Consider the following 24,073-nt stretch of genomic DNA (forward strand, 5'->3'; position numbering starts at 1 on the left):
TTATATTTTTTATATATTTATAACATGCAAAAACACCAAAACCTTGAAGATTTAACAATTTTTGAATCATTTGTGTAATATTTTAAAATATTTTTATAATTATTCGAGTAAAGCGAGTGACATTTCGCTTAATTACATACTTCCTGTCTCGTTTCCCGCCAAAAATTCAAAACCAAAGCCAAAAGAGTTTTTTCATGAATAACGAAAAACCACGGAGGAAAAACCACCCTCTTTTTAAAAGGAACTGATACTTCTTGTATTATGTAGATACGCATATTCTTATTCTAAAGAAGCTTGGTAAAAATCGCTTTCTCTTCGTGGCTTGGCTTGGCTGCACCACGTGTTATTTAACTGAAAGCTTAGATTAAGACTGAAAGTAGGTATAGAATTTAATTTTTTCCCTCAGATTTCCTTCATAATTATATTTTATTTCTAGTAAGTTTTCAGGGTATTTATTTGTTGTGGGACTAGAGTTAAGAGTTGAGACCATTATCTGCGCTGGCTGCTGCGCTGTCGTTTTCTGACTGAAAATAAACGGAAAATAAAATTGCTTTATGTCTCGCTGGCTGGCAGACATAATTAAAAGGAGGCAGCTAGTGTATTTAATAATTGAACTTGAATGTATGATTAATTTGTATGTTCTTTCAAATATTACATTAGTGCATGTGTGTACGCGTTCGCCTAAAGCCTAAACTTTCGTTGAGCGATCATTAGCTACTCCAAAAGATTCTACTTAGATTTTTAAACTTGTACGTATCTCTAATAATTTGTGTTATTGAATTACATAATATTTAACAGCGGAATGGATGTTTAATTTATGAGTACAATTTACAGATTTGCTAATATTTTTACACGCTACGCACTTTTAGTTAGGTTTCTTATAATTAGAGATGAGACGTATTTACTAGAACAGATCCACACACTAGGTATTTTACAGTACTAGGCGGCACCTGTTCCAATTTTTTAAATACTTGATCCACCTAGTATTTTATATATTACACGATTTCCGACCCTATCGTCAAAGCAATAGAGGTTATTATTGCGTAATCCGTAGTCGTGTATTACGCGCACCTAGTATTTCTCGCTAAGCTTATGTGCGAACGTAGAGATTCACTCCGTCTCTGACCAAACAAATTTGAGCGCGACGAAGCAAACGCACACAAACGTAGTCAAACCATATTCATGTAAATAAGAAAAAAATATGTAAATATTTTTATGAAATTGATATCTTTTAAGTTGACAGTCCTAAGCCTGCTGAAGTATGAAGGGAGGTATTATTATTCAATTTCAAATAGCATTATTCATACTACGGTTGTATCTTTAAAAAAAAAATGTATTTTAAAGTCATATTACGTGGATTAGTCCGCACTAGTCACGTCAAGTATGCTAAATTACTACGTACTAGGTGGAATAGGTATTTGGATCGAGTATTAATAAATACTAGGAATAGGTGCACCTAGTATCAAATTTACCTAGTATAACCCATCCCTCATCGCTATTAGGAACACAGATTAGAGAGTATGTCTAAAGATTAGGAATGCTATAACTGCTCCGTGTGTGTGTGTGCCACAGATAGTGTGTGCTGACTGAGGAGATCATAAAAATAATAAAATCAAATAACCAAATACTCTGCTGCGTGATTGATAGATGTGGCATTATTATTTTACCTAAATTAGTTCAGTGTGAGTCCGTTAATCGGATTATGAAAAAAACCATATTAAAAAAAAACATTTTGACAGTAATCATCAGTCAAAAGTTGATGAAATCAATCTGTCAAAAATTGGACGAAAAAATTTGCATACAAAGACACGAATCTTGTTTATTTTCAAGATACTGATGAATAACACCCATATCAATTAAATTTTAACTAAGAATAATACATTTCTATAGTTCTATTAGGGCATCAAATCGTAATTTTCATTGTTGTCTTAGTTGTTTATTGTTGATGTGGATATTCATTCAAGGTACGCAATTGTATGATTTTGTTGAGCCACCTTAGTGATTTGTTTGTTTATTTACGAAAACAGGTATAACAATGCATTTATTATTAACTATCATGAATTTTTAGCAAAAGGATTAAGCCATACTTCCCCTTTTACCTATAATCCTAAGCCTATAACATTGTCTGGAACATTCGTCAATACATTTATTTGCGCAACTAGACAAATTCTGTTTCAATTGCAACAATCGTTAGGTACTGTTTAAGATTCAACTTGAGTTGTGTAATGATATTATCCATGAGAATTCAACTTCATTAATAGACTTGCATGATCAATTTTAAAATATCATTTTTTTATGTGATGATTCATTAAGTTTTTTGTGTTTTATGCTAGTTAACTAATTCATTAATTATTTATCGCAACTTGCAAAAAACAATATTTAAAAAGTACAGCACAGGTTTAAATAAGTGATCTTAATTTGTTTACCAAGACTAACACCACACAGATAGCTGCCCCACTCACACATTGAAATGTGTAACTAATAACAAAGGATTGCGATTGTCCTAGGGTACCACCAGATGTGACCAGGCACAATGAGTAGCCAGCACCAGTATATGAATGTGAACAACACCCCCAGTACACGTGTTGGTGACATTGAACACATAAGTATGTACCTCTATCTTTGATACATTTTATACTTCCTATCTACCAAAATTGTTATAGAGTATGTTATTTTTGTTGTTTCTATTCTTCTTATTGTTTATAGGTTTAAATTTTTTCACATTTTAACCTGTACAACCTTAATGCAAACTAGGTCACCTGTCAGAGCACATCGGTTCCCTGTGCCTCTCGTCAGAGTACTCAGATGTGACGCTGATCGTGGAAGGGCAGCGCATCCCTGCCCACAAGGTTATCCTCGCCGCCAGTAGTGACTACTTCAGGGCCCTGCTCTATGGGGGTATGAGGGAGGCTAACCAGGTATTTATTTTATTTTATTTTATTTTTATTTTTATTTTACAAGGTATGGGAGAAAAATTAATACATTAACAAAATGTAACTTGATAATATACTGAATGAACTTATTTTTCGTTTATATTCCAGGCTGAAGTGGAGTTGCAAGCACCACTACATGCTTTCAAAGCATTGCTACGCTATGTATATTCAGGTAAGTTTTAGATGGTATAAGTAGACCAATACAGTATTGAAAAAAAAAAATTAGAGCTATGATTAGTTCCAATTCTATCCATTCACTATTATTGAATTAATTATTTAGGACAGCACAGTTAATGATTTATTATTCTTTATAATAATTTAAGTCTTAGTTTAGCCATTGATACATAAGCAGACTAAGTTAAGTTTGAACTGTACCAGTTATCCACTCTTATGCTTCAACCACACCAACTCGTGCAGATCGCCATCGCCGGCCCGATCAAAGGTCAATGATAGGTCGCGCGACCTATGACAGTTCCCGCGACCTATGACAGTTCCCGCGACCTATGACAGTTCCCGCGACCTATGACAGTTCCCGCGACCTGTCATTGGCGATGGCCATCTGCACGCGTTGGTGTGGTTGAAGCTTTATCCCTTTGATTGGGCCATTGTGTGAAGCAGACTTCTTATAATTTGTTTCCGTAAACTCAGGCCACATGGGGCTGTCGCTGCTGCGCGAAGACACAGTGCTGGACATGCTAGGGCTGGCGCACCAGTTCAACTTCCAGGAGCTGGAGGCCGCCATCTCCGACTACCTGCGCCAGGTGCTCGCGCTGCGCAACGTGTGCTCCGTGCTCGACGCGGCCAGGTCAGTCTGCCCACAGCTGGGCACAGTGCTGGACATGCTGGGCTGGCGCACCAGTTCAACTTCCAAGAGCTGGAGGCGGCCATCTCCGACTACTTGCGCCAGGTGCTCGCGCTGCGCAACGTGTGCTCCGTGCTCGACGCGGCCAGGTCAGTCTGCCCACAGCTGGACATAGTGCTGGACATGCTGGGCTGGCGCACCAGTTCAACTTCCAGGAGCTGGAGGCCGCCATCTCCGACTACCTGCGCCAGGTGCTCGCGCTGCGCAACGTGTGCTCCGTGCTGGACGCGGCCAGGTCAGTCTGCCCACAGCTGGACATAGTGCTGGACAAGCTGGGCTGGCGCACCAGTTCAACTTCCAGGAGCTGGAAGCCGCCATCTCCGACTACCTGCGCCAGGTGCTCGCGCTGCGCAACGTGTGCTCCGTGCTCGACGCGGCCAGGTCAGTCTGCCCACAGCTGGACATAGTGCTGGACATGCTGGGCTGGCGCACCAGTTCAACTTCCAGGAGCTGGAGGCCGCCATCTCTGACTACCTGCGCCAGGTGCTCGCACTGCGCAACGTGTGCTCCGTGCTGGACGCGGCCAGGTCAGTCTGCCCACAGCTGGACATAGTGCTGGACAAGCTGGGCTGGCGCACCAGTTCAACTTCCAGGAGCTGGAGGCCCCCATCTCCGACTACCTGCGCCAGGTGCTCGCGCTGCGCAACGTGTGCTCCGTGCTCGACGCGGCCAGGTCAGTCTGCCCACAGCTGGACATAGTGCTGGACATGCTGGGCTGGCGCACCAGTTCAACTTCCAAGAGCTGGAGGCCGCCATCTCCGACTACCTGCGCCAGGTGCTCGCGCTGCGCAACGTGTGCTCCGTGCTGGACGCGGCCAGGTCAGTCTGCCCACAGCTGGACATAGTGCTGGACTTGCTGGGCTGGCGCACCAGTTCAACTTCCAAGAGCTGGAGGCCGCCATCTCCGACTACCTGCGCCAGGTGCTCGCGCTGCGCAACGTGTGCTCCGTGCTGGACGCGGCCAGGTCAGTCGCTGCCCACAGCTGGACACGAAGTCTATCGCGTGAAGGTTTACGGCAGGTGTTGGTGCTGCGACAGAGACAAGAAATTATCAATGACGTTTTGCCACCGCGATCTAATGGCACAGACAGCGCCATCTAGCGGTGTCGGGAATTATTTAAACCTTTGAAATAGCACAAAGCTTTCAGCAGCTGGGCTAGGATGCGAGCTGTAATTACTCTTATCGATGATTTTAGACGTCATAATGTATGGGCAAAACCGATATAATGGCGCGATAATCGCTTATCGCGTAACCGTAAATCTCTGTCTATTTCACTCATGAACTGATATTTATACATGTCTAAAGTCAAATAACATTCGCGATTTCCCGTCTCGGTTGCTTATCTCTGAAGACGCGATCTGCCACGTTTAGACCTCGCCTAGACAGGCTGACTATGTACAACTATAACAAGTGTAACTTTATCGAACTTGTTCCAGATTGTATGGCTTGAACGCTCTTATGGACTACTGCTACAACTTTCTAGACAGGAACGCCACTGAAGTGCTCCAACACGATTCCTTTTTGCAGCTGTCCGTCGTAAGTTACCAACGATTTTTAAATTTTATTCATCTTTTAGGGCTGAAATTACTATTATTTCTTCTTGTTATCAGGAAGCACTACAAGGTCTGCTAGAAAGGGACTCGTTTTTCGCGCCCGAGGCCGACATCTTCAAAGCAGTATGCAACTGGTTCACCGCCAACCAGCTGTGGGTCAAATCTGAAGGCGGGCAGGCGCAAGTCGTAAGTAGACAATGCTTCAAGTGATTGATGTGGGTAGAGTGACAAAGCTATAATGTTACCCAAGATCTTTTGGAAAACATTAATTGTATCTCCAAATCTACGAAATAATTTCTTCTGTAATGTGTATTGTGATACTGAAGTGCTGCTAAAATGCTAAGTTAGCAAGAAAAGAGTACGAATTCCTGTGTCACTTATTATTTCTCTTTTTTAGTATGTTCAAAGGCAGTTATACTCTTCTAGGATATTTATGTTTATGTAAGAGACTAATGCCATGAGCTTTTCTTTTGTTTTATTTGTGTTGTTATTCCTTCACAAGCTTCCATTGCCAGAGTTGACACTTGATTATAACTCCTTTCTCGGTAGGAAAAGATTCTAAAGTGCGTCCGCCTCACTCTGATGAGCCTGGAGGAGCTGCTGACGGTGGTGCGGCCGTTCTCGCTGGTCACGCCCGACATGCTGCTCGACGCCATCCAGGAGAAGACGCAGACCAAGAGCACCGACCTGCCACACCGCGGCTTGCTATGTAAGTCATGCTATTTTGAAGGTTCGAGTAGTTCACGACGCTACTAAAAGATGGCGCTGTCTGTTTCATTAGATCGCGATGGCGTGACGAGTGTGTGTATTTTTTTATTTAAGTTATACACATTTATTTTACTTTTATTTTCTGTAAATATTACTTATGTTGTTTGTTTTAATTTTTAATTTTTTAGTTCACTGTTAATTAATTGTTTTCTGTAGCAAAAAAAAAGTTATTCACGTCATGCATTTTTTATGCGATTAGCATCGAAAAAACATCTGAATATTTTTTATTGTTGCTGCTTGCTGTAACGCCTTTTTGATTTTGTCTATTTACAAAGACTTCTAGTACCGCTATGCGTTTAAATAAACGTGTCATCCTTTGTTAAACAGTGCCAGAAGAAAACGTGGCGACACCGAAGCGTGGCGCGCGCGTCATATCTGGTGACATGCGCACAGCTTTGCTTGACGGAGACACGGAGAACTACGACATGGAGCGCGGCTACACGCGGCACACCATCAGCGACGCCGCCGACAACCCCGGCATCCTGGTGCGCCTCGCCACCACCACCATTATCAACCACGTGCGCCTGCTGCTGTGGGACCGCGACAACAGGTGGAAATTGAATAATCTCATTGAAAAACAGTTCTAAATCCGTATTCACAAGGGTCATTTTGATATAACGATTACTCGATAGGATCGCAACTCAGTGTTTTGTTGTCGTTGAAGTTTTGTTACGTGAATAAAGCTACAGGGCACTTATACACGTCCCAAATATAGCTTGCCCTACCACCACTTCAGGACAATATAATAATAATAAATAATAATAAATATCCTTAGACATTTTACACTGCGCTTCTAGTCCCAAACTAAGCAAAGCTTGTACTATGGGTACTAGACAACGGATATAAACATACTTAAATACTTTTTTTTTGTAAATACATACTTATTATACATAGAAAACACCCAGCCCAATACAAACAAATATGTTCATGCACACAAATGTTTATACTGTGCGGGAATCGAACCCGCTACCTCCGGAATAGTAGTCCGTTTCGAACCACTACACCAAACGGCCGACAATATATGGGTTGGTGCTGAGAAGAAGTGGCAGAAGAAACTCAAGTCCCCTTTTCAATCAAATATAGTAATTGACACGTAATAAGTACGAGCAAGGCAATTAGAACACACACCCATTCTACGAGTCTACGCCTCACTACAATACTATCTGCCGATACTGACGCACCTACGCATGTTTTAACGACGTCGTTTTAGCCAAATGACGTCCACTGCTGCACAAAGGCCTCCCCCAAGGATTTTCACATCGACAGGTCCTGTGCCGCCCGCATCCAGGCACCTCCCGCAACCTTCACCAGATCGTCGGTCCACCTAGTGTGGGGTCTGCCCACACATGTCTTCCGGTCTGTGGTGGCCACTCTCACTTTTCTGCCCCATGTGTTCCGCCAACTTCTACCTGATTTTAGCAATTCTACGGGCTATGTCAGTCACTTTGGTTCTCCTGAGGACCTCCTCAATTCTAATTCGATCACGCGGGAAAACTCCGATCATAGCACGCTTCATCGCCCTTTGGGTGACCTCGAGCCTTCTTATGAGGCCCATAGTTAGCGTACAGCCTAAATATGTCAGTTAATTGAGTACATGATCCGATTAACGTTATAGCTCCCTTGCCATGCAAAATCTATGTAAGATTGACATTTATAAAGGCGTCCATTCGTTACCTAGGTCGTACGCGTACTACATCGAGGTGTCGGTGGACCAGAAGGACTGGGTGCGCGTGATCGACCACAGCAAGTACTTCTGCCGCTCGTGGCAGAACCTGTACTTCGAGCCGCGCGTCGTGCAGTACATCAAGCTCGTCGGCACCAGCAACACCGTCAATAAGGTCCGTAGTAGCTTAGCGTAATAAACAACAGGAATTTTGTTTTCATAGGAGTCACTTAAAAATTAGGGGTTAATGGTGAAAACGGGCATTAAATTCATGTCAACTCATTAGCAGTCAACGTTTACTATGACCACTCTCAATACAAGTTTAATTAACTGTTTTAACTAAGCTGTGGTAAATGATGCTGGTGTTGAAACTAGATAATATTGGTTTATTATTACTTTTTATTTACTACTGTACTTCACTACTTTTTTTACCGAAAGAAATAAATAAACTATTAGCAATTTTTTTTTGTTGATTGGCTATTCTAGTTCAATTAAGTCCTAGCGACCGGTATCGATCTATTATGATCGGTACTATCTTTTACAGGTCGCTTCCGAATCCTGCATCTATTTGTACGTAACCTTTGGGGACGATATGTTTTACATCCTGTGGGCATACGATGTGTTTGCCGAGCTGTAAGCTACGCTTCTGCATCATAGGTCCGCAGTCCGTGAGGATGTTTAGTGCCGTTTCATCCACCTCATCACATCTTGCAATGAATCTTCGAACTTAAACTTAAGGCCTATTCAGACCTAAGCGGTATTCGCTACCGTCTGCGGCAGAGAGAACCCAGTGGGTATGCGGTAATAATACTGTTCAGACCTAAGCGGTATTCGCTATCGTCTGCGGCAGAGAAAACGCTCTAGCCGCGGTACTTGATACTAAATACCTGAGCGGGTAGCGCATTTTCTTACATAATTTTTCAATTCCTATCATTGGAGGTCCGAAAATATTTCTCATACAATTTGATACCATAATGATCATTCTTCATAAAAAATTTAAAACCTACATATTTAAAAACATAATCATTGATATTCATAATATCACTAATCATACACTTAGTTTTTACTAATATTTGTTTTCATATATTTTTCTATACTAATGATCGAAACTCATAATCATTCGAATAAATAACTATAATATTCATAAATGTGATGTATCCTAATATTTGTTTTCATAAATTTATTACTCATAAGTGTATTTATCCATATTATTGAAAATCATGATGTCTATATTCGTATTAAATCGTATTTTAACATTATATTAATTTGAAATGGTCCAAAACAGGCAATATTTTGTGCCACAAAACTAACGTGACAGAAACGAATCGCTGCAAAACAGACTCCACGTAGTCTTGTCTGCCCTACCCCTAGAGTGTAATTTAAAAGCCGGAGGCGCGGAGGGAGGGCAGCCCTCGCCCGCTGCGATCTGCGCTTCGGCGATCCAAAAAGCCGAAGCTGCGGAAGCAAGCGTGGGTGCCTGAGCCTCGTTACGCAAGGGCGGAAGGGCTGCACATCCCGCAGCGCCGGAGACGAGGAGATACCAATGCATGCTGCATGCTTGCTTTCATGCTGCATGCTCTGCATGCTTATCTACTCTATTAAATTATATATGATTTTTTTTAAAGATACGAGTATGTCTGTTATAAAGTAAATTATTCTGAACAACAACATTATGAGTTGAAGTATGTTCTTAGTAACGACATTATTAATTAAAACAATATGATCAATGAATGTTATGAAGAAAAAAGATCTGAAACTAAAAATTATGTATTTTAAATGGTTCTTGGTAGTAACAGTATTGATAAAAAAATTATGATTACTAACTGTTATGAGCTCCGATGGTAGTAATAAAAATGTATGAATAAAAAAAGTATGAAAAATAAAATTATGAAGAGAGATTATTATGAACATAAATCGGTAGTAAGACAAAGAATAGGATTTAGAATTTTATGTGAGCCAATATAGAACCACCTGAGCGAAACCCGCGTGGTATGTAGGTACAGTCACGGAATGAAAAGGTTCGTCAGTTTTCAAATTGATTCCTTCAACGAATCGCGAGCACATATTACCTTTTGAAACTATGTTACAGAATAATCTCGAGTTAGAGAAAATAATCTTTACCTGTTCGTCAGTAAAGTTCAAAATTATTCAGATCAAAGTTGTTTGACGGTTTATCTTGTCAAGAAGAATATTATGATTGATAAACTAAAACCTTGTTGGTTCAACCTGCCATTATTATTTCTATTAAATAAAAAAAACTATTGTCAATTGGTCAATGTCATCATTGCATTGCACTGATGGGATAGAAAAATAAACAAGCAAAACCTTATTCGTTAGCAAACGTCATATTTATTTAAATGTTAGCAGCACTGTTTCTTGTACTGTTATGTTGGCAGGTTTGACTCTTACAGTACCTAGTGCAAGCGAAAAACGACACTAAGGTGACGAACCTTTTCATTCCGCAACTGTACCTCTACCCACAGCGGCAGCGAATATCGCTCAGGTTTGAATAGGCCTTTAATAATGCCCACCAGGTATTCCACGCGGTGGCGCTGGAGGCGCTGCACACGGCGCGCGTGCCGCCGCTGTGCGACGGGCTCATCAAGCCGCTGCACAACGTGGCCACCGTCGAGCTGTCCGCCGTCGTCATCGAGGGCATCAGGTACGTGCCAGGGAGCTGGACCTGGAGGCTTTATGATAAGATAAGATAAAGATAAGATAATTTATTTATTTGCACAGAAACATGGTACAGTACATACAGGTGTCAGTGGAAATATAATCAAGCTCGACATGTTTCGTCTTGTCAAGACATGCAAAATTTTTAAAAAGTCAAGTCATCTATTATAAGCATTATAAATAATCAATTCATTAATTTCAATTCATAATCAATTCATTCATTAGGTCATAGAGAATTTAACATTAAGTTCTGTTACATATTAAAAAAAAATAAAGTCTTGTCCTAAAACTCCTGAAGCCTTTATGAAGCCATAGACCAACATCCCATATCCCATCAGAGTGGAGACCAAGGACTAGAACACAGAACTTGTAGGGAGTCAAGCATTGCACGCGGCAGAGTGCAACCTGTCACAACAGACGCAGTTCCGCGCGCATCTCTCGCGATTCGGCCAGTTATAACCAGAAGGTTGGAATGGCCACGGGTGGTGGTGGGTTGTCCCTATCCCATCAGAATGTAATAAAAACGAATATTGTGTACGTTAGTCCGCAGACGACTCCGTGGGCGTGTTCTCGATTGCGGGTGTGACCGACAACGATTGTTGCGGACAGCCGCTCGGGCGTGCGGAAATAAGAAAAACCTTCGGATTAAAATGAAGATATATTTCTGCAAATATTGCCCACAACGGCTATCAAAAACCATAAACTTCAAAACTAAACAAAAGGTATCAAAAAGAGTAAAAAAAGTATAAAAACATAGATAATATCAAAATGAGGTTGGTCCACGTATCGGTTCCCAACAACGATGTTTTTTTTTTATTTATCCATCCTTCTCACTTATACCATGATGCCTCATTATAGCCTGTAGGCGATGTAGGTCGATGGGTGAACGATGATGATAGGTGAAATGAAAGTCCAGGTAGGTACGTTAAAAATGAAGGCGCGTCCGGGTGTGCGCACTAGTACGTTCGCAGAGGGTGAGAGTTCGACGACGACTGGCGGCTCTCGGCCGCGTGTGCGGCGCGGTGGAGCCGCTAGAAGCTTCTTACCATAAAAGGCGAGAGGCCTCCGGCCAATCAGCGGGCCGCATTGCTAACGGCTAGCTCGGAATGTTCTAGGCGCGCGATAATATTATTACCTACGCGCGCACCCAGATTCGCTTCAGTGTTGGCAAAAAGTTAATCTGATTAATGATTAAAAATTAATGATTAAAATCATAATCAAATTTTTTTGATTATGATTAGTTAATCATTAATCAAAAATTTTGATTAAGATTAATTAATCATAATCATTAATCGTTAATTTGATTATTTGATTAACTATCTACTATTTTCATAAGAAAAGGGTTGGGAGTGTATGAAAAGGTACCCGCGACTTATAAAATATCTAGCAAAGGGGGGATCTGGAGTTGTACTGTCGTTTTCCCAAAAAACTGCGTCAATTTTCACTACTCAAAACACTTATCGCACTAGTTTTGTTTCTCACAATTCCTTCTATTCTTCCGGTATCCTCCAGCAAAATTGGGTCAGGATAGAAGTTAAGCGGGCTGGCTGACGATAGGGGAGAAGTCCCCCCCCTCCCAAGTTAGGGGCAAGCGTGGGCAATTCAACGGAAAGGTGGGGTTGCTAAACTAGGACGTTTTGTGTGTTGGGGAGGTGCAGGAGAGTTCGTAATAGAAGTTTCGGGGGGAAGCCCACGCGTGGGCAATTCAATAGAATAAGCTAGGAGGTTTTGCGTGTTGGGGAGGTGCAGGAGACTTCGTACCAGAAGTTTCGGGGAGAAGCCCACGCGTGGGCAATTCAATAGAAGGGTGGGGTTGCTAAACTAGGAGGTTTTGCGTGTTGGGGAGGTGCAGGAGAGTTCGTACCAGAAGTTTCGGGGGGAGGGCCACGCGTGGGCAATTCAATAGAAGGGTGGGGTTGCTAAGCTAGGAGGTTTTGCGTGTTGGGGAGGTGCAGGAGAGTTCGAACCAGAAGTTTCGGGGGGAGGGCCTCGCGTGGGCAATTCAATAGAAGGGTGGGGTTGCTAAGCTAGGAAGTTTTGCGTGTTGAGGAGGTGCAGGAGACTTCGTACCAGAGGTTTCGGGGAGAAGCCCACGCGTGGGCAATTCAATAGAATGGTGGGGTTGCTAAACTAGGAGGTTTTGCGTGTTGGGGAGGTGCAGGAGACTTCGTACCAGAAGTTTCGGGGAGAAGCCCACGCGTGGGCAATTCAATAGAAGGGTGGGGTTGCTAAACTAGGAGGTTTTGCGTGTTGGGGAGGTGCAGGAGACTTCGTACCAGAAGTTTCAGGGGAGGCTAGGGGTGGGGGGCAGGTGGTGGGAGTGTGGGGTTGCAAGTAAGTGCAGGAACGGTAGGGGAAGTGGACTGATATCCTCCTACGGGAGGTCGGAAGACTGCACCGGAAGTTTCAGCGAGGGAAGGGGGCGGGGGGCAGTCTAGGTTACCTTATATTTATCTAGGTATGACCTGTCATAGAATTGTAGCCTTAAGCCTAAAACCAAACATCTAATATTAGAATTCAATGTTTTAACATTGTTTTCGATAGAACATTTAAGAAGTTAATCAAGTTAATCAAATTAATGATTATTGATTAATGATTAACAAATTAATCATGATTATGATTACTTTTTTAATCATGATTATTTTAATCAGGATTAATTTAATCATGATTAAAATTAATCAAATTAATTAATTGATTAAAAAATTAATTGATTAGTGCCAACACTGATTCGCTTACTTATTTAATGTTCCAAAATCACATACAGTGTAAGTTATGTGGTCGGCTTACAGTTTACATATTATTACTACGATGTAAATATACTCATAGCTTAAACATAGATACATTTCAGGCTATACAAACAAAATGCAAGATAAGTCACAGGACTTCGGTAAGTTTAGTAGGTTAATAATAATAAGTAGATTAGTTTGTAATTTTCAGGTATACAAAATACGAAGTTATAGCTTAAGTACCTACTTCTGGTGGCCATCGTCAACATCCTCCCCCCTAGTGTCGCTTTGCGACACTCATAACCAAGATTAAAACTACGCGCGTCACTCACTGGTCACTTCATCACACCCGTTGTTGGTCCCAGACCATAGTGCCAGTTGCCTCAAGCGCGGCTTAGCCAAGCGTCGCGCGGTTCTAACAAAGTTTCCATAAGTAGGCAGGTATTGGATAGGACGATGTCGTAAAAAACAGTAAACTATAAATAAAGTAACATTTTCAGTAGCACACAAAGAAATTCTTACACAACTAGTAATTAAAATGTTCATCAAATAAAATAACTAGTAGTAATCAAAATGTTCATCAAATAAAGTAACATCAGTAGATATTTCCGTTAAGTAGGATCTTGCGGCCACAAGTCGCACTCTTTACGGAGGAACAAATGACTTAAAATGCCATTTTTCAAGCGGTTAACATTTTGATACGAGTTCAGCAATCTAGTGACGTCAAAGTCATGCTTCCACAGGAAGTCCTCGGTAAAAAGACCGTCAACAAGTTTACCAAAAACTTCTAAATTATTAATCACATATAAATCTTTATATTTACAAGGTTCAATTATTATTCCTAACGATTCTAAAGACAAATAATTATTGTGCACTAACTCTTGCAACTAAAACAAGTCATAAACATATCGATCATGTTTTAAACAATCAACAAAGCTATTATTACTACATTCGACAGTGTCAAATGTTCGCGGCAACGATTCTCCGTTCGTACATTTCGTAACTAAACAAGTTGATAAGTTCTCTACTACATTGCCTAAAATCTCGTCGTCGCAAGTAAGATCGAGCGCGCGCGCCGCCGTAGGTATGTAAGCGGCGTCCGCAGACGCGTGGGGCCCGAGTGGGGGCGGCTCGTACGCACCGAGTGCGAGGGAGGCCGCGCTATCGGCCAGCGCGTCGCTATGCACGCGGGGCCCAACTGGGGCCTGCTCGCACGCAACGAGTGCGAGCGGGACCGCGCTACCAGGCAGCGCGTCGATATTATTACAACAGGCGGCGACGGTTTGAGTTGGTTCACGGGATTCAAAACACAAGTTTGTGGTAAAGCAAACAGAATCAATTACCTTTTTTGTTGTCCCGTGCACGCACCATCCTAGGCACGTCTTTGTCATGTATGGCTCACCTGGTTTTCCCCTTATGCACTCAATAGGAGCGATTAGGTCGCAATTATCTTGCCCGATTAACAACATAGGCTGGGCATTACACTTACACAAATCAATATTTACACATCTATATTTACAAAAATCAATATTATGTACACTTTGCAATGGCAAATTGAGTTGGGAAATCTTCCTAGCTTGTAAACTGAATCGCTTATTGTCTCTATTCGCTATTTCAAAGTTCACTATCTCCGTTTCACACGATAGTTCATTGTCCCATGCACCACGAGCGCGCATGGTATGAGGCGCTCCGTGCAGTCCAACCTCATCCGCGAGTCGCGACGCGATTAACGATACGGTCGAACCGTCGTCTAGCAAGGCGTGCGTGTGCATACTGCCTTTCGGACCGTACACTGTAACCGGCACTATTTTCAGTAGTACTTGGGACTCGTCGTTGCACTGAAGCGCGGTGGTATGGTTTACGGTTTCGCAGTCACTCTCACTGAGACGCTGTTCGTCGCGTTCTGATGCCGTCTGCAGCTGGGGTCGCGGGTTCGACCAATGTAGAAGGCGATGGTGGCCGAGCCCGCAACCTTCGACGTCACACTCAAGGGCTGTGCACGTAGTATCGGCGTGTCGTGGTAGCAGGCATTGAAAACAGAGTCTTTCTGTACGTGCGAAGCGCCAGCGATCTTTACGTAGAGCTCGAATGAACTTGATGCAATGTTCAAGTGAGTGTTTTCGTGTTTTACAAAACTTGCACTTGTCGTTATTCTGCTCGTCGTTCGTAAACACAGGTACATTGTTGTGTGAGCTTCTGATGTACTCTGGCTTACGTCTGGGCTCCGATTGGTTGTTGTGTACGAAGCTAACACCGGCCGCGGCTACTTTTTGTGCTTCTAGGTATAGAAAGTCCGATAGGCACTCTAACTTGGGTTTTTCGTGTAACTCACGGTTGGCGTAAGCGTAGTCAGCCCACTTGGTCACGAGTAGTGTAGGTAACTTTGACACGATGATGTTTACGAGTTCGGGGCTCTGTAGGTACTCGCGTTGCTTTATCGCTCGGGCGGCTGCTACGTGGTTTTTGATGATTATTGCGAACTGCACTAATTCGGTGTGGTAACTTTCAGGTAGTGGTTTTACTTTCTTTAACTGTGACACAATTTTGTTCATTATAATTTCGGGTCGGCCAAACCGAATCTCTAACATGTCGATTATCTCGTTAGGTGACGTGCAATCGATGAGTAGCGAAGATACTGCGTCTTTAGCTTCGCCTCGTAGGCATTTACGAAGGCGCCACATGTTCTCGGTGTCGGTGTATTTACAGATCTCGGTGGACTCGAAGTAGGCATTCCGGAACTGTAACCAGTCGAGGGGGTCACCGTAGTAGATTGGCAAGTCTTTGGAGGTGGCCAATCTCGACAACAGTTGGTCGTTTTGGTGCATTGCAGCGGCATTGGAGATCGCAACTGTAAGTGCAGCCGCCAGCTCTTGTATTTCAGTACGCTGCTGGGGCGCGGTGCAGGTGACTTTCTCCTCCCGATGTGTCGTTGCAATGTGTGTTGTGTCAAGCCAAGCTTCCACTTTATCCGATGATGACCTCACACTCCTCCCCTCTGAGCCCAGCTCGGAAAGGTCGGCGTTCAATTCTATGTCAATCAGAGACTTACGAATCGCCGCCTTCTTCGCGGCGGCTTCCGCGGCGGCTTTCGCGGCTGCTTCTGCGGCTTCGATCGCTTCGATCTCAATTTCCGCCCTCTTACGTGCAGCTTCAATAGTGAGTCGCCGTGCTGCAGACGATGTGCGCGTGGACTGGCTGCCCTCACTCTTCAACACTTCACTAGCGACTTTCACTTTGTTTGTCTTGTCTTCGTCCATCATTTGTTGGCATGTTTTAACAGCGGCGCCGCGGGGGGAGCGAAGCAAAGACATGATGGCGGATCACTGTGTTCACAATTCACAATCGATGATTCGGCTCGTAGGACCACTTTGTAGGCGATGTAGGTCGATGGGTGAACGTAGGTGATGAATGAAAATGAAAGTCCAGGTAGGTACGTTGAAAATGAAGGCGCGTCCGGGTGTGCGCACTAGTACGTTCGCAGAGGGTGAGAGTTCGACGACGACTGGCGGCTCTCGGCCGCGTGTGCGGCGCGGTGGAGCCGCTAGAAGCTTCTTACCATAAAAGGCGAGAGGCCTCCGGCCAATCAGCGGGCCGCATTGCTAACGGCTAGCTCGGAATGTTCTAGGCGCGCGATAATATTATTACCTACGCGCGCACCCAGATTCGCTTACTTATTTAATGTTCCAAAATCACATACAGTGTAAGTTATGTGGTCGGCTTACAGTTTACATATTATTACTACGATGTAAATATACTCATAGCTTAAACATAGATACATTTCAGGCTATACAAACAAAATGCAAGATAAGTCACAGGACTTCGGTAAGTTTAGTAGGTTAATAATAATAAGTAGATTAGTTTGTAATTTTCAGGTATACAAAATACGAAGTTATAGCTTAAGTACCTACTTCTGGTGGCCATCGTCAACATAGCCGAAATAGATCCGAAAACGCGAAAACCATGTTCTTGCACGAGGCACCGTTCTCGTAACCACATAGGGGCCCAAATACATCAGATGAGGTCGGGTACCAGCGCTTTGTGGTCGGCGCCCTTAGCCACGTCCATGGACTAACAGGGTCTATACTTTCCAGTATTATTTTGTAGGTCCTAATGTAACCCACAAGGTGGACCAACGACCTGACAAAGGTAGCAGGAAGGCGCAGGCTGCAGGCCGCTACCAACCGTGCTATGTGGAAGTCATTGGGGGAGGCCAATGTTCAGTAGTGGACGTCCTGTGGCTGAAATGATGATGATGATGAATGTAACGTGTGGAATAGGGATGTTTCCTGGGTAAAAAGGCAAAAGTTTTAATTAGTCCGTCAGTTTATTTATCAAAAAATACTCGACACGTATTTTTCACTTTTTCAAACTAATGAAAATTTAAAGAGATAAAGAACGCCAAAATTCTAAAGAAGAGGCCCGTGACGTCAATAAGTGCTTAAGAGTGCAGCACTTTGTGACGTCGCGCGGAACTTCAACGCATCACAACTTTGTCATTATTTGTTTGATTGACAATTAAAAATATACGTGTCCAATATTTTTTGATATTAAAATTGACGGACTAAAAAATTTTTTTTAGGAAACTAGCCTATTGAATTTGTCATCTATTCTCTTTGGCAGCCGCTCCCGCAACGCGCTCCTGAACGGCGACACGGAGCACTACGACTGGGAGCAGGGCTACACGTGCCACCAGCTGGGCTCGGGCGCCATCGTGGTGCAGCTGGCGCAGCCCTACCTGCTGTCGTCGCTGCGGCTGCTGCTGTGGGACTGCGACTACCGCCACTACTCCTACTACGTCGAGACCTCGCTCAACTACTGGGACTGGGAGATGGCGTGCGACCGCACCCGCGACGCTTGCAGGTCACACAGTGTTAACTACTTCGATAGCTTAACCGAATATGAGTTCCCCAGTGTCGTCCAGGCACAACACAATCAACAAAACACAGAAACAATCGAACAGGTACCTTGTCTGCCGCCGCGCTGCTGGTAGATGGCACAATAAGTGTGGCACTCGCGATGCCGGCCCAAACGCGAGAGAGCGCGTCGCGTAGTTTTCGTTCGTTTGCCGTCGTGGAGCGCGGCGCTGCTGTAGTCGCGCGCGCTCGCCGTGTAAGTTTTGGCGGGACGGAGTTGGCGGCAGATTTAAATAGGTCCCGCGCAATCGTACCGTGCTCATTGAAAGCATGTGTGCCTGAACACACAGTCTTCATTTTCAATGGCGTCGTCTGTGATGCATAAGCTAAAATAACATGTTTTTCTACCCTTGCATTTGTTGAATTTATAACGCGGAATATATCGTGTCTTCCCATGATTATTTTTCTTGTTAATAAGCTGTGGGTAAAGGCAAAGATCGTGGGCGAAAATCTCTCATCTCGCCGACAATTGATTTTACAATCCTAAAACTTTTTTCTCCATAGAATTTATTTCCATGAAAGCAATTTTCAAGTTGATCTGTTTACTGTTTCGCAGATCGTGGCAAGTGATATACTTCTCGCCGCGGCCAGTGTCCATCATACGTATTGTCGGCACTAATAACTCTGTCAATGAGGTAAATATTATAAATCTTGCAATCAATATCTTTCTTATTATTACAATCCAATGGACTTCTTCTACACAGTAAAGATCTTCCAGGTCCTTCCAGGTTCCATCTATGAATTTATCCAGTGCCAATTACTGCAATTTTTATTTTATTCATTAGGTACATCAACAAAGTCACATACATTACATTACATTTTAACATAGTTAACACATGATGCGTATATGACCTGAATTACAGGTATACAACACAGCATTTCTTTTTGCAAGGTTAGGGTACTTTTGGTGCTTTTCTGTTCTCATCGGGAGTTAAGAGTCAATTTGCTAAACCACGTCTGTATGGTCAGGTGTTCCACCTGGTGCACCTGGAGTGCCCGGCGCAGGTGGAGGAGGCGCGCGAGGACCCGGCCGCCAAGAAGCAGCGGCCCTCGCCGCAAGACACGCGCCTCAACCCCACCAACAACAGTAAGTATTTAGTGGTATAGTCCGGTCGCCGACCACGTAGAATTTTGTCAAAATATAAAATCCATTACAACCCGATCAAGCTAACTGTGCACCTCACTGGAATACGACTCTCCCTCGCACTCACCCGCACACCTCCCCCCGCGTTCGTCCCTTCCGTACCAGACCGTCGATGTGACGTCACGGCTGTCATGTGCGCAGTTAACTCGACCGGGTTGTGTGCACGGCTACGGCCTCTTCAACTTTAATACTGTTCAAATTGGGTTCTGAAATCTATTAGGAATAGGTATATCTCAGACCAGTCAGATAAACTTAAACTTTTGGTTTCACAGGTCTCGGTTAGAGATATCCGGCAATATCAGGAACTGGTAAAACTGACTTCAAAAGTTTTAGTTTATTTGACAGGGTGAGGTTCCCACCGTGTAGGGTGAGACGTTCGCGGGAGGCTTCTCGGTCGGCTCTAGTACCCAAGACCCCGACCAATAAACGGCAGAGGAAACATTTTAATGGTTCGGGTTTCACATCCGTCCTCCAGCTGTAGATACAGGCCATTTTCCTGGGTCAAAAAAGGTCCTCATCAGTGTTAATGTTTCTGCAGGCAGCGCGTCAAGCGACAACCCGCCTCGAGCGGCGTCGCCGTGCGAGTCAGGTGCCAGCGAGCCGGCCGCGCTGCCGCCCGCCGAGACGGCCACGGAGGCCGAGGAGCGCTACGACGAGTGAGCCCCGCCCCCGCGCGCCCGCCGCCCCCGCGTCCGCAGCCTAAGCTGGCTGTGCTGCCATCTGCTTCGGCGCGACACGCTCATCAAGAAATAGGACAAAGTTCACTGTTCAGTAAGCTGAATGACACTCGCTAAGCACCACTCGAGTTCGGTCTTCACTCCCGCGCCTCAGTTGTTTCTTGTACCGTCGAAAGTCGACAGAGATGATTAAATCGGTGTCGCATTTTCTATACTCGTAAACAATCTACGTCTCTTTACGAACGATCTTCAGATTCAACCTAGCGAACCGAGCTGCGGTACTCGTTGAAATGTAAATAGACCCTAAACGAAAGTGTTACGCAACTTCCTTGTACGTAAAACAAAATGTTATCTAACTCATAGCTCCAGAAAGCTCAAATACAAAAATATTTCGAGTATACTCGATAAAAATAATGCTTGGCATATTTTCGTCACAAAACTACTGTGGCCTCTCATGGTCCGTCCTATTCTAGCAAGTTTCCTAAATTGGCCTAGCTAAAAGTTAGAGCATTGACAGACATCACACAATTTTTTTAGACCTAGTAAATAGCTACCAGTAAATGTTTTAGTATTTTAAACACAAAATCCTGTATATTTCTAATTGTATTAAATTAAATAGCGAACAAAATGAAGTTGTTGCATAAGTGTGGACATATTTTTGGTAACTTTGCAAGATTTCATAGAACGTATAAACATAGTTTTAATATTTTGACCTTGTTTAGTTATTTAGTCTGTAAGCTAATATTTTCTAGTCTTTTCTCTGTCAGAGTTGTATTTTTCTTTGCCATGTTACACTAATAGTACTAATGTTGCGATAAACGGTGTATTTGTGTCAAAATATGGGCGGTACTTGCCATTATAAACATGGTAAGGTCTGTTTCGGCAAATATTTGTACAAATATATCTTCATGTATCGCAATTCCATCAAAATGAAATTCAAAGTTACTATTAAATCATATTGTGCCTCGTATGTAGCTGCAGGGTGACGGAATTAATACACCACCACTGCTTTGTAATTAGTAAAACGCAATCTGAATGTAATATGTTTTCTATATAAGTGTAATAAAAAAGCTATGCATAATTAATTGTTTAAGCTGTACCTTGTTATTTTAGGGTGGAGAAGTTATGAATTTGTTTCTTTAGACTTCTTCACTATTTAGAGGTTGTGATAATGAAGATGCAAGATAAGTTTCTTCTATCAAAGTTTATTGGGAACAAAATGAAGTCAAGTCGGACTGAGTATATTGAAATGTGGATTAAAAATTATTTTGGAACATTTATGTTAATGTTTGTATTTTGTAATCTCATATCTTGTTAATTTTAAACTGAGTCAACATCAGCAATCACATCACGATGGAGTCTTTACCAGTGACCATGGAGTCCTTTGTAAAATCATGTCAATATTTAAAACTCTTTTACTCGTACAAACATGCTGGCATGATTGGCCATTGGGCCAATTTATTTAATGATATATTTGGAGTGTGGGAGGCAGCTCAAATAATTTTGAAAGTCAAGGCGTGATTTGCAAATGTTGACACTTCCATAGATTAAGGATGCTGATAGGGTCCATTCTAAAATGTTCACTACCTTTAGAACTCAGTAATATTCTTATCACTTTATTAAATTGTTTATCATATAATTTACATAATATAGGCACTTTACTTATTCTGTTTACCAGCTCTTGATCTGTTTTTGCTTTAGAAGTTGTAGTTTCTTTTCTTATTTATTATTATGAAAGAAAACATACTATAAAGATAGTGAACATATTGGAATTAGGCTCAGTGTTTATGGTTGGTAAATTTAGGATACTGTGATAAAGGTTTGACTAGTTTTGCAATGTAATAATTGGAGATGTAGCAAGTTAAGTATCATTGTGGAGCTTTTATTTATGTTTCAATAAATCATAAACATTGGTGTATTCCTTGTGTTTTATTTATAACTAACAGTAAAAATACAAATAAACCAAAACTTATACTTTGTTCAGGTAACTTGAGGTCCTTTTTCTGTTATCATGGCTCTATTCTTTTTCAACAATTTATTAGCTTCTACAATGTTGGGGTCATTTTCATCAGCAAATTCATCCAATCTCTTTCTCAAAGACAACTTTAGTTTTTCTATACTTTCACCCCTTTTCAGAGCAGATATACCAAGAATATCTTCAAAAGACATAACCTTTTCAGGACGTATTTCTTCAGGCACTGTTTCTATTACTTTGGTTATATCACGAAATGAGTCCTTTATACTCTCAAAGATCTGATCTGCACCTTCGACATCCATTTTGTTAATAGCTAAAATTGCAGGCTTCTCTAACAATTCTGGGTCATAAAGTTCTAACTCCTTATTAAGAAGCAGGACAGTTTCTAAACATGATCTTATTGGGTGTTTAGGACTCAACTGGAAGCCTTGCACATCAGCTATGAATAGCAGCAGCTTAGTCCTCTCAACATGTTTCAGGAATTTATGACCAAGGCCAATATTCATGTGAGCACCCTCTATGAGCCCGGGTAAGTCGGCTATTGATATCTGCCTATGATCATCATATTGGATAATACCTTTGTTTGGTTTTATTGTTGTAAAAGGGTAATTAGCTATTCTAGGCTTGGCTCTTGAAATAGCTTTCAGCAGGGAGCTCTTGCCAGCGTTTGGAAACCCGACAAGACCTACATCGGCAATTAGTTTCAAATCTAACCTTACATGGTGAACTTGTCCATAGTGTCCAAGAAAATTGTTTTCCTTATTACCACCTGGACCTCCTCTGGCTAGTATTATTGTTTCTCCTTCATTGTCAACAGAGCCTAAAACTTGTCCGTCTTCCCTGTACACTGTGACGCCAAGCGGAACCTCTAGTTTCACATCGGTTCCAGGAGTGCCGACTATCTTAGTTTTGCGGCTATCCTCGCCATGCCCTGCGCTGATAGTCTTCCCGCGGTACTTGCTCATAATATTTTTGAGGTTGGATGTCTCATTGCCGATACAGTAAACACATCCTCCTTGGCCTCCTAGCCCTCCGTACTTAGGAAGACCAGTACCTCCTGTTCCTCCCTTTACGTGAAGTCTGACAGAATCAATAAACTTAGTTCGAAGAAAACTACGAGGCCGTTTTATTTCCTTTGCTGCACATAATGTTCTGTAAAGAAGTACCATTTTCTCATTACAAGTTCTCTGTCGACTTCAACAATTTGTAGGTTATGTTTACAACATTGTCACTTGTCAGCTGTTATGTTTTTTTAAAGAAAAAAAGTTCAGGCCACAGATATGGATTAGAGGTTCGGGCTCTGACTATTGTAATTGATCACAAATGGACATGGACACAACAACTTAAGCCAGAGGTGAATGTCAAAGTCACCTCTAATCCATATCTGTGAAAGCACAGATATGGATAGATGCAGCATGTGTCAAAAATTGTATGAAGCCGAGCGTGCCACTTTTTAAACGTCATTAGTGTCATTTTAGCGAATTTTAGTGATTGCCGCAATGTAAAAATAATCGTATCATCGTACTGCATTCGCAAAGTCATCGAAATATATCGTGTGACTCGATTCGACAATTAATTAATTCCGATAAAACTGATATTTTGTTATTTATAGCTAGTCTAACTGTGGATTAAAATAAATTCTATATTATAAATTTTCTTATTAATTTGAAAATCATAATTTTATTGTGCGTATATCAAAGTAGTGATCGTTATTCCATTATGTTAAATAGTACTAGTAATTCATACTTAATTTCATACTTTTAAATATCCTAGTACCTGACCTAGTTTCATAAAATAAAGACTAACTCAAGCTTTTTATTTTTTAATAAATGTAAAAATGCGTAGTTTTGCCAATACGTTTAGTTTCATAAAGCTAAGTCAGGTACCTAGTTTTGAAGATATTTCTAAACGACTTAATTTAAATGATTTTCTGTGGGCTAATGTTTTTTAAAGGAATTAAAAATATTGCTATTAATAAAATAATTCAAAACCTTATTGATAATGTGACATTTGGTTAGTGAAGGATTGGGGTTAAAATTTTGTGATTTTATCATTATTTCTCTGATAACTATTTCCGATATTTTTATTTCCTGTATTAAAAACAATGCTACTTTATACTTCTTCTACTGCTACTTTATTCTAATTATATTATTTGTTACTTGTGCTGTTAATTACAATTCTC

General features: G+C 42.1%; 2 protein-coding genes across 2 annotated transcripts; one reads left to right on the top strand and one right to left on the bottom strand.

The window, feature by feature from the left end:
- The first annotated feature begins 1,724 nt into the window (after positions 1 to 1,724).
- LOC135071605 (BTB/POZ domain-containing protein 9) lies at positions 1,725 to 21,834 on the top strand. The gene is made up of 15 exons (XM_063965364.1): positions 1,725 to 1,964; positions 2,508 to 2,606; positions 2,755 to 2,918; positions 3,042 to 3,105; positions 3,582 to 3,738; positions 5,233 to 5,332; positions 5,407 to 5,535; positions 5,899 to 6,058; positions 6,445 to 6,667; positions 7,796 to 7,955; positions 10,315 to 10,442; positions 17,803 to 18,042; positions 18,652 to 18,730; positions 19,065 to 19,182; positions 19,778 to 21,834. The coding sequence occupies exons 2-15, from the start codon at positions 2,534 to 2,536 to the stop codon at positions 19,897 to 19,899; spliced, it is 1,917 nt and encodes a 638-aa protein (XP_063821434.1). The 5' UTR covers positions 1,725 to 1,964; positions 2,508 to 2,533; the 3' UTR covers positions 19,900 to 21,834.
- LOC135071603 (GTP-binding protein 10 homolog) lies at positions 21,778 to 23,127 on the bottom strand. The gene has a single exon (XM_063965362.1). The coding sequence runs from the start codon at positions 23,058 to 23,060 to the stop codon at positions 21,897 to 21,899; it is 1,164 nt and encodes a 387-aa protein (XP_063821432.1). The 5' UTR covers positions 23,061 to 23,127; the 3' UTR covers positions 21,778 to 21,896.
- Positions 23,128 to 24,073: the final 946 nt, after the last annotated feature.

Source organism: Ostrinia nubilalis, chromosome 5, assembly GCF_963855985.1.
Source record: "Ostrinia nubilalis chromosome 5, ilOstNubi1.1, whole genome shotgun sequence".
In the NCBI taxonomy this organism is placed as follows: Eukaryota; Metazoa; Arthropoda; class Insecta; order Lepidoptera; family Crambidae; genus Ostrinia; species Ostrinia nubilalis.

Excerpts from the sequence above, each read along its gene's own strand:
- LOC135071605 (XM_063965364.1), top strand. The coding sequence starts at position 2,534 with ATGAGTAGCCAGCACCAGTATATGAATGTGAACAACACCCCCAGTACA. Across the intron at positions 2,607-2,754 it reads TGGTGACATTGAACACATAA|GTCACCTGTCAGAGCACATC; the intron begins GTATGTACCTCT and ends AATGCAAACTAG. Across the intron at positions 6,059-6,444 it reads GCCACACCGCGGCTTGCTAT|TGCCAGAAGAAAACGTGGCG; the intron begins GTAAGTCATGCT and ends TTTGTTAAACAG.
- LOC135071603 (XM_063965362.1), bottom strand. The coding sequence starts at position 23,060 with ATGGTACTTCTTTACAGAACATTATGTGCAGCAAAGGAAATAAAACGG.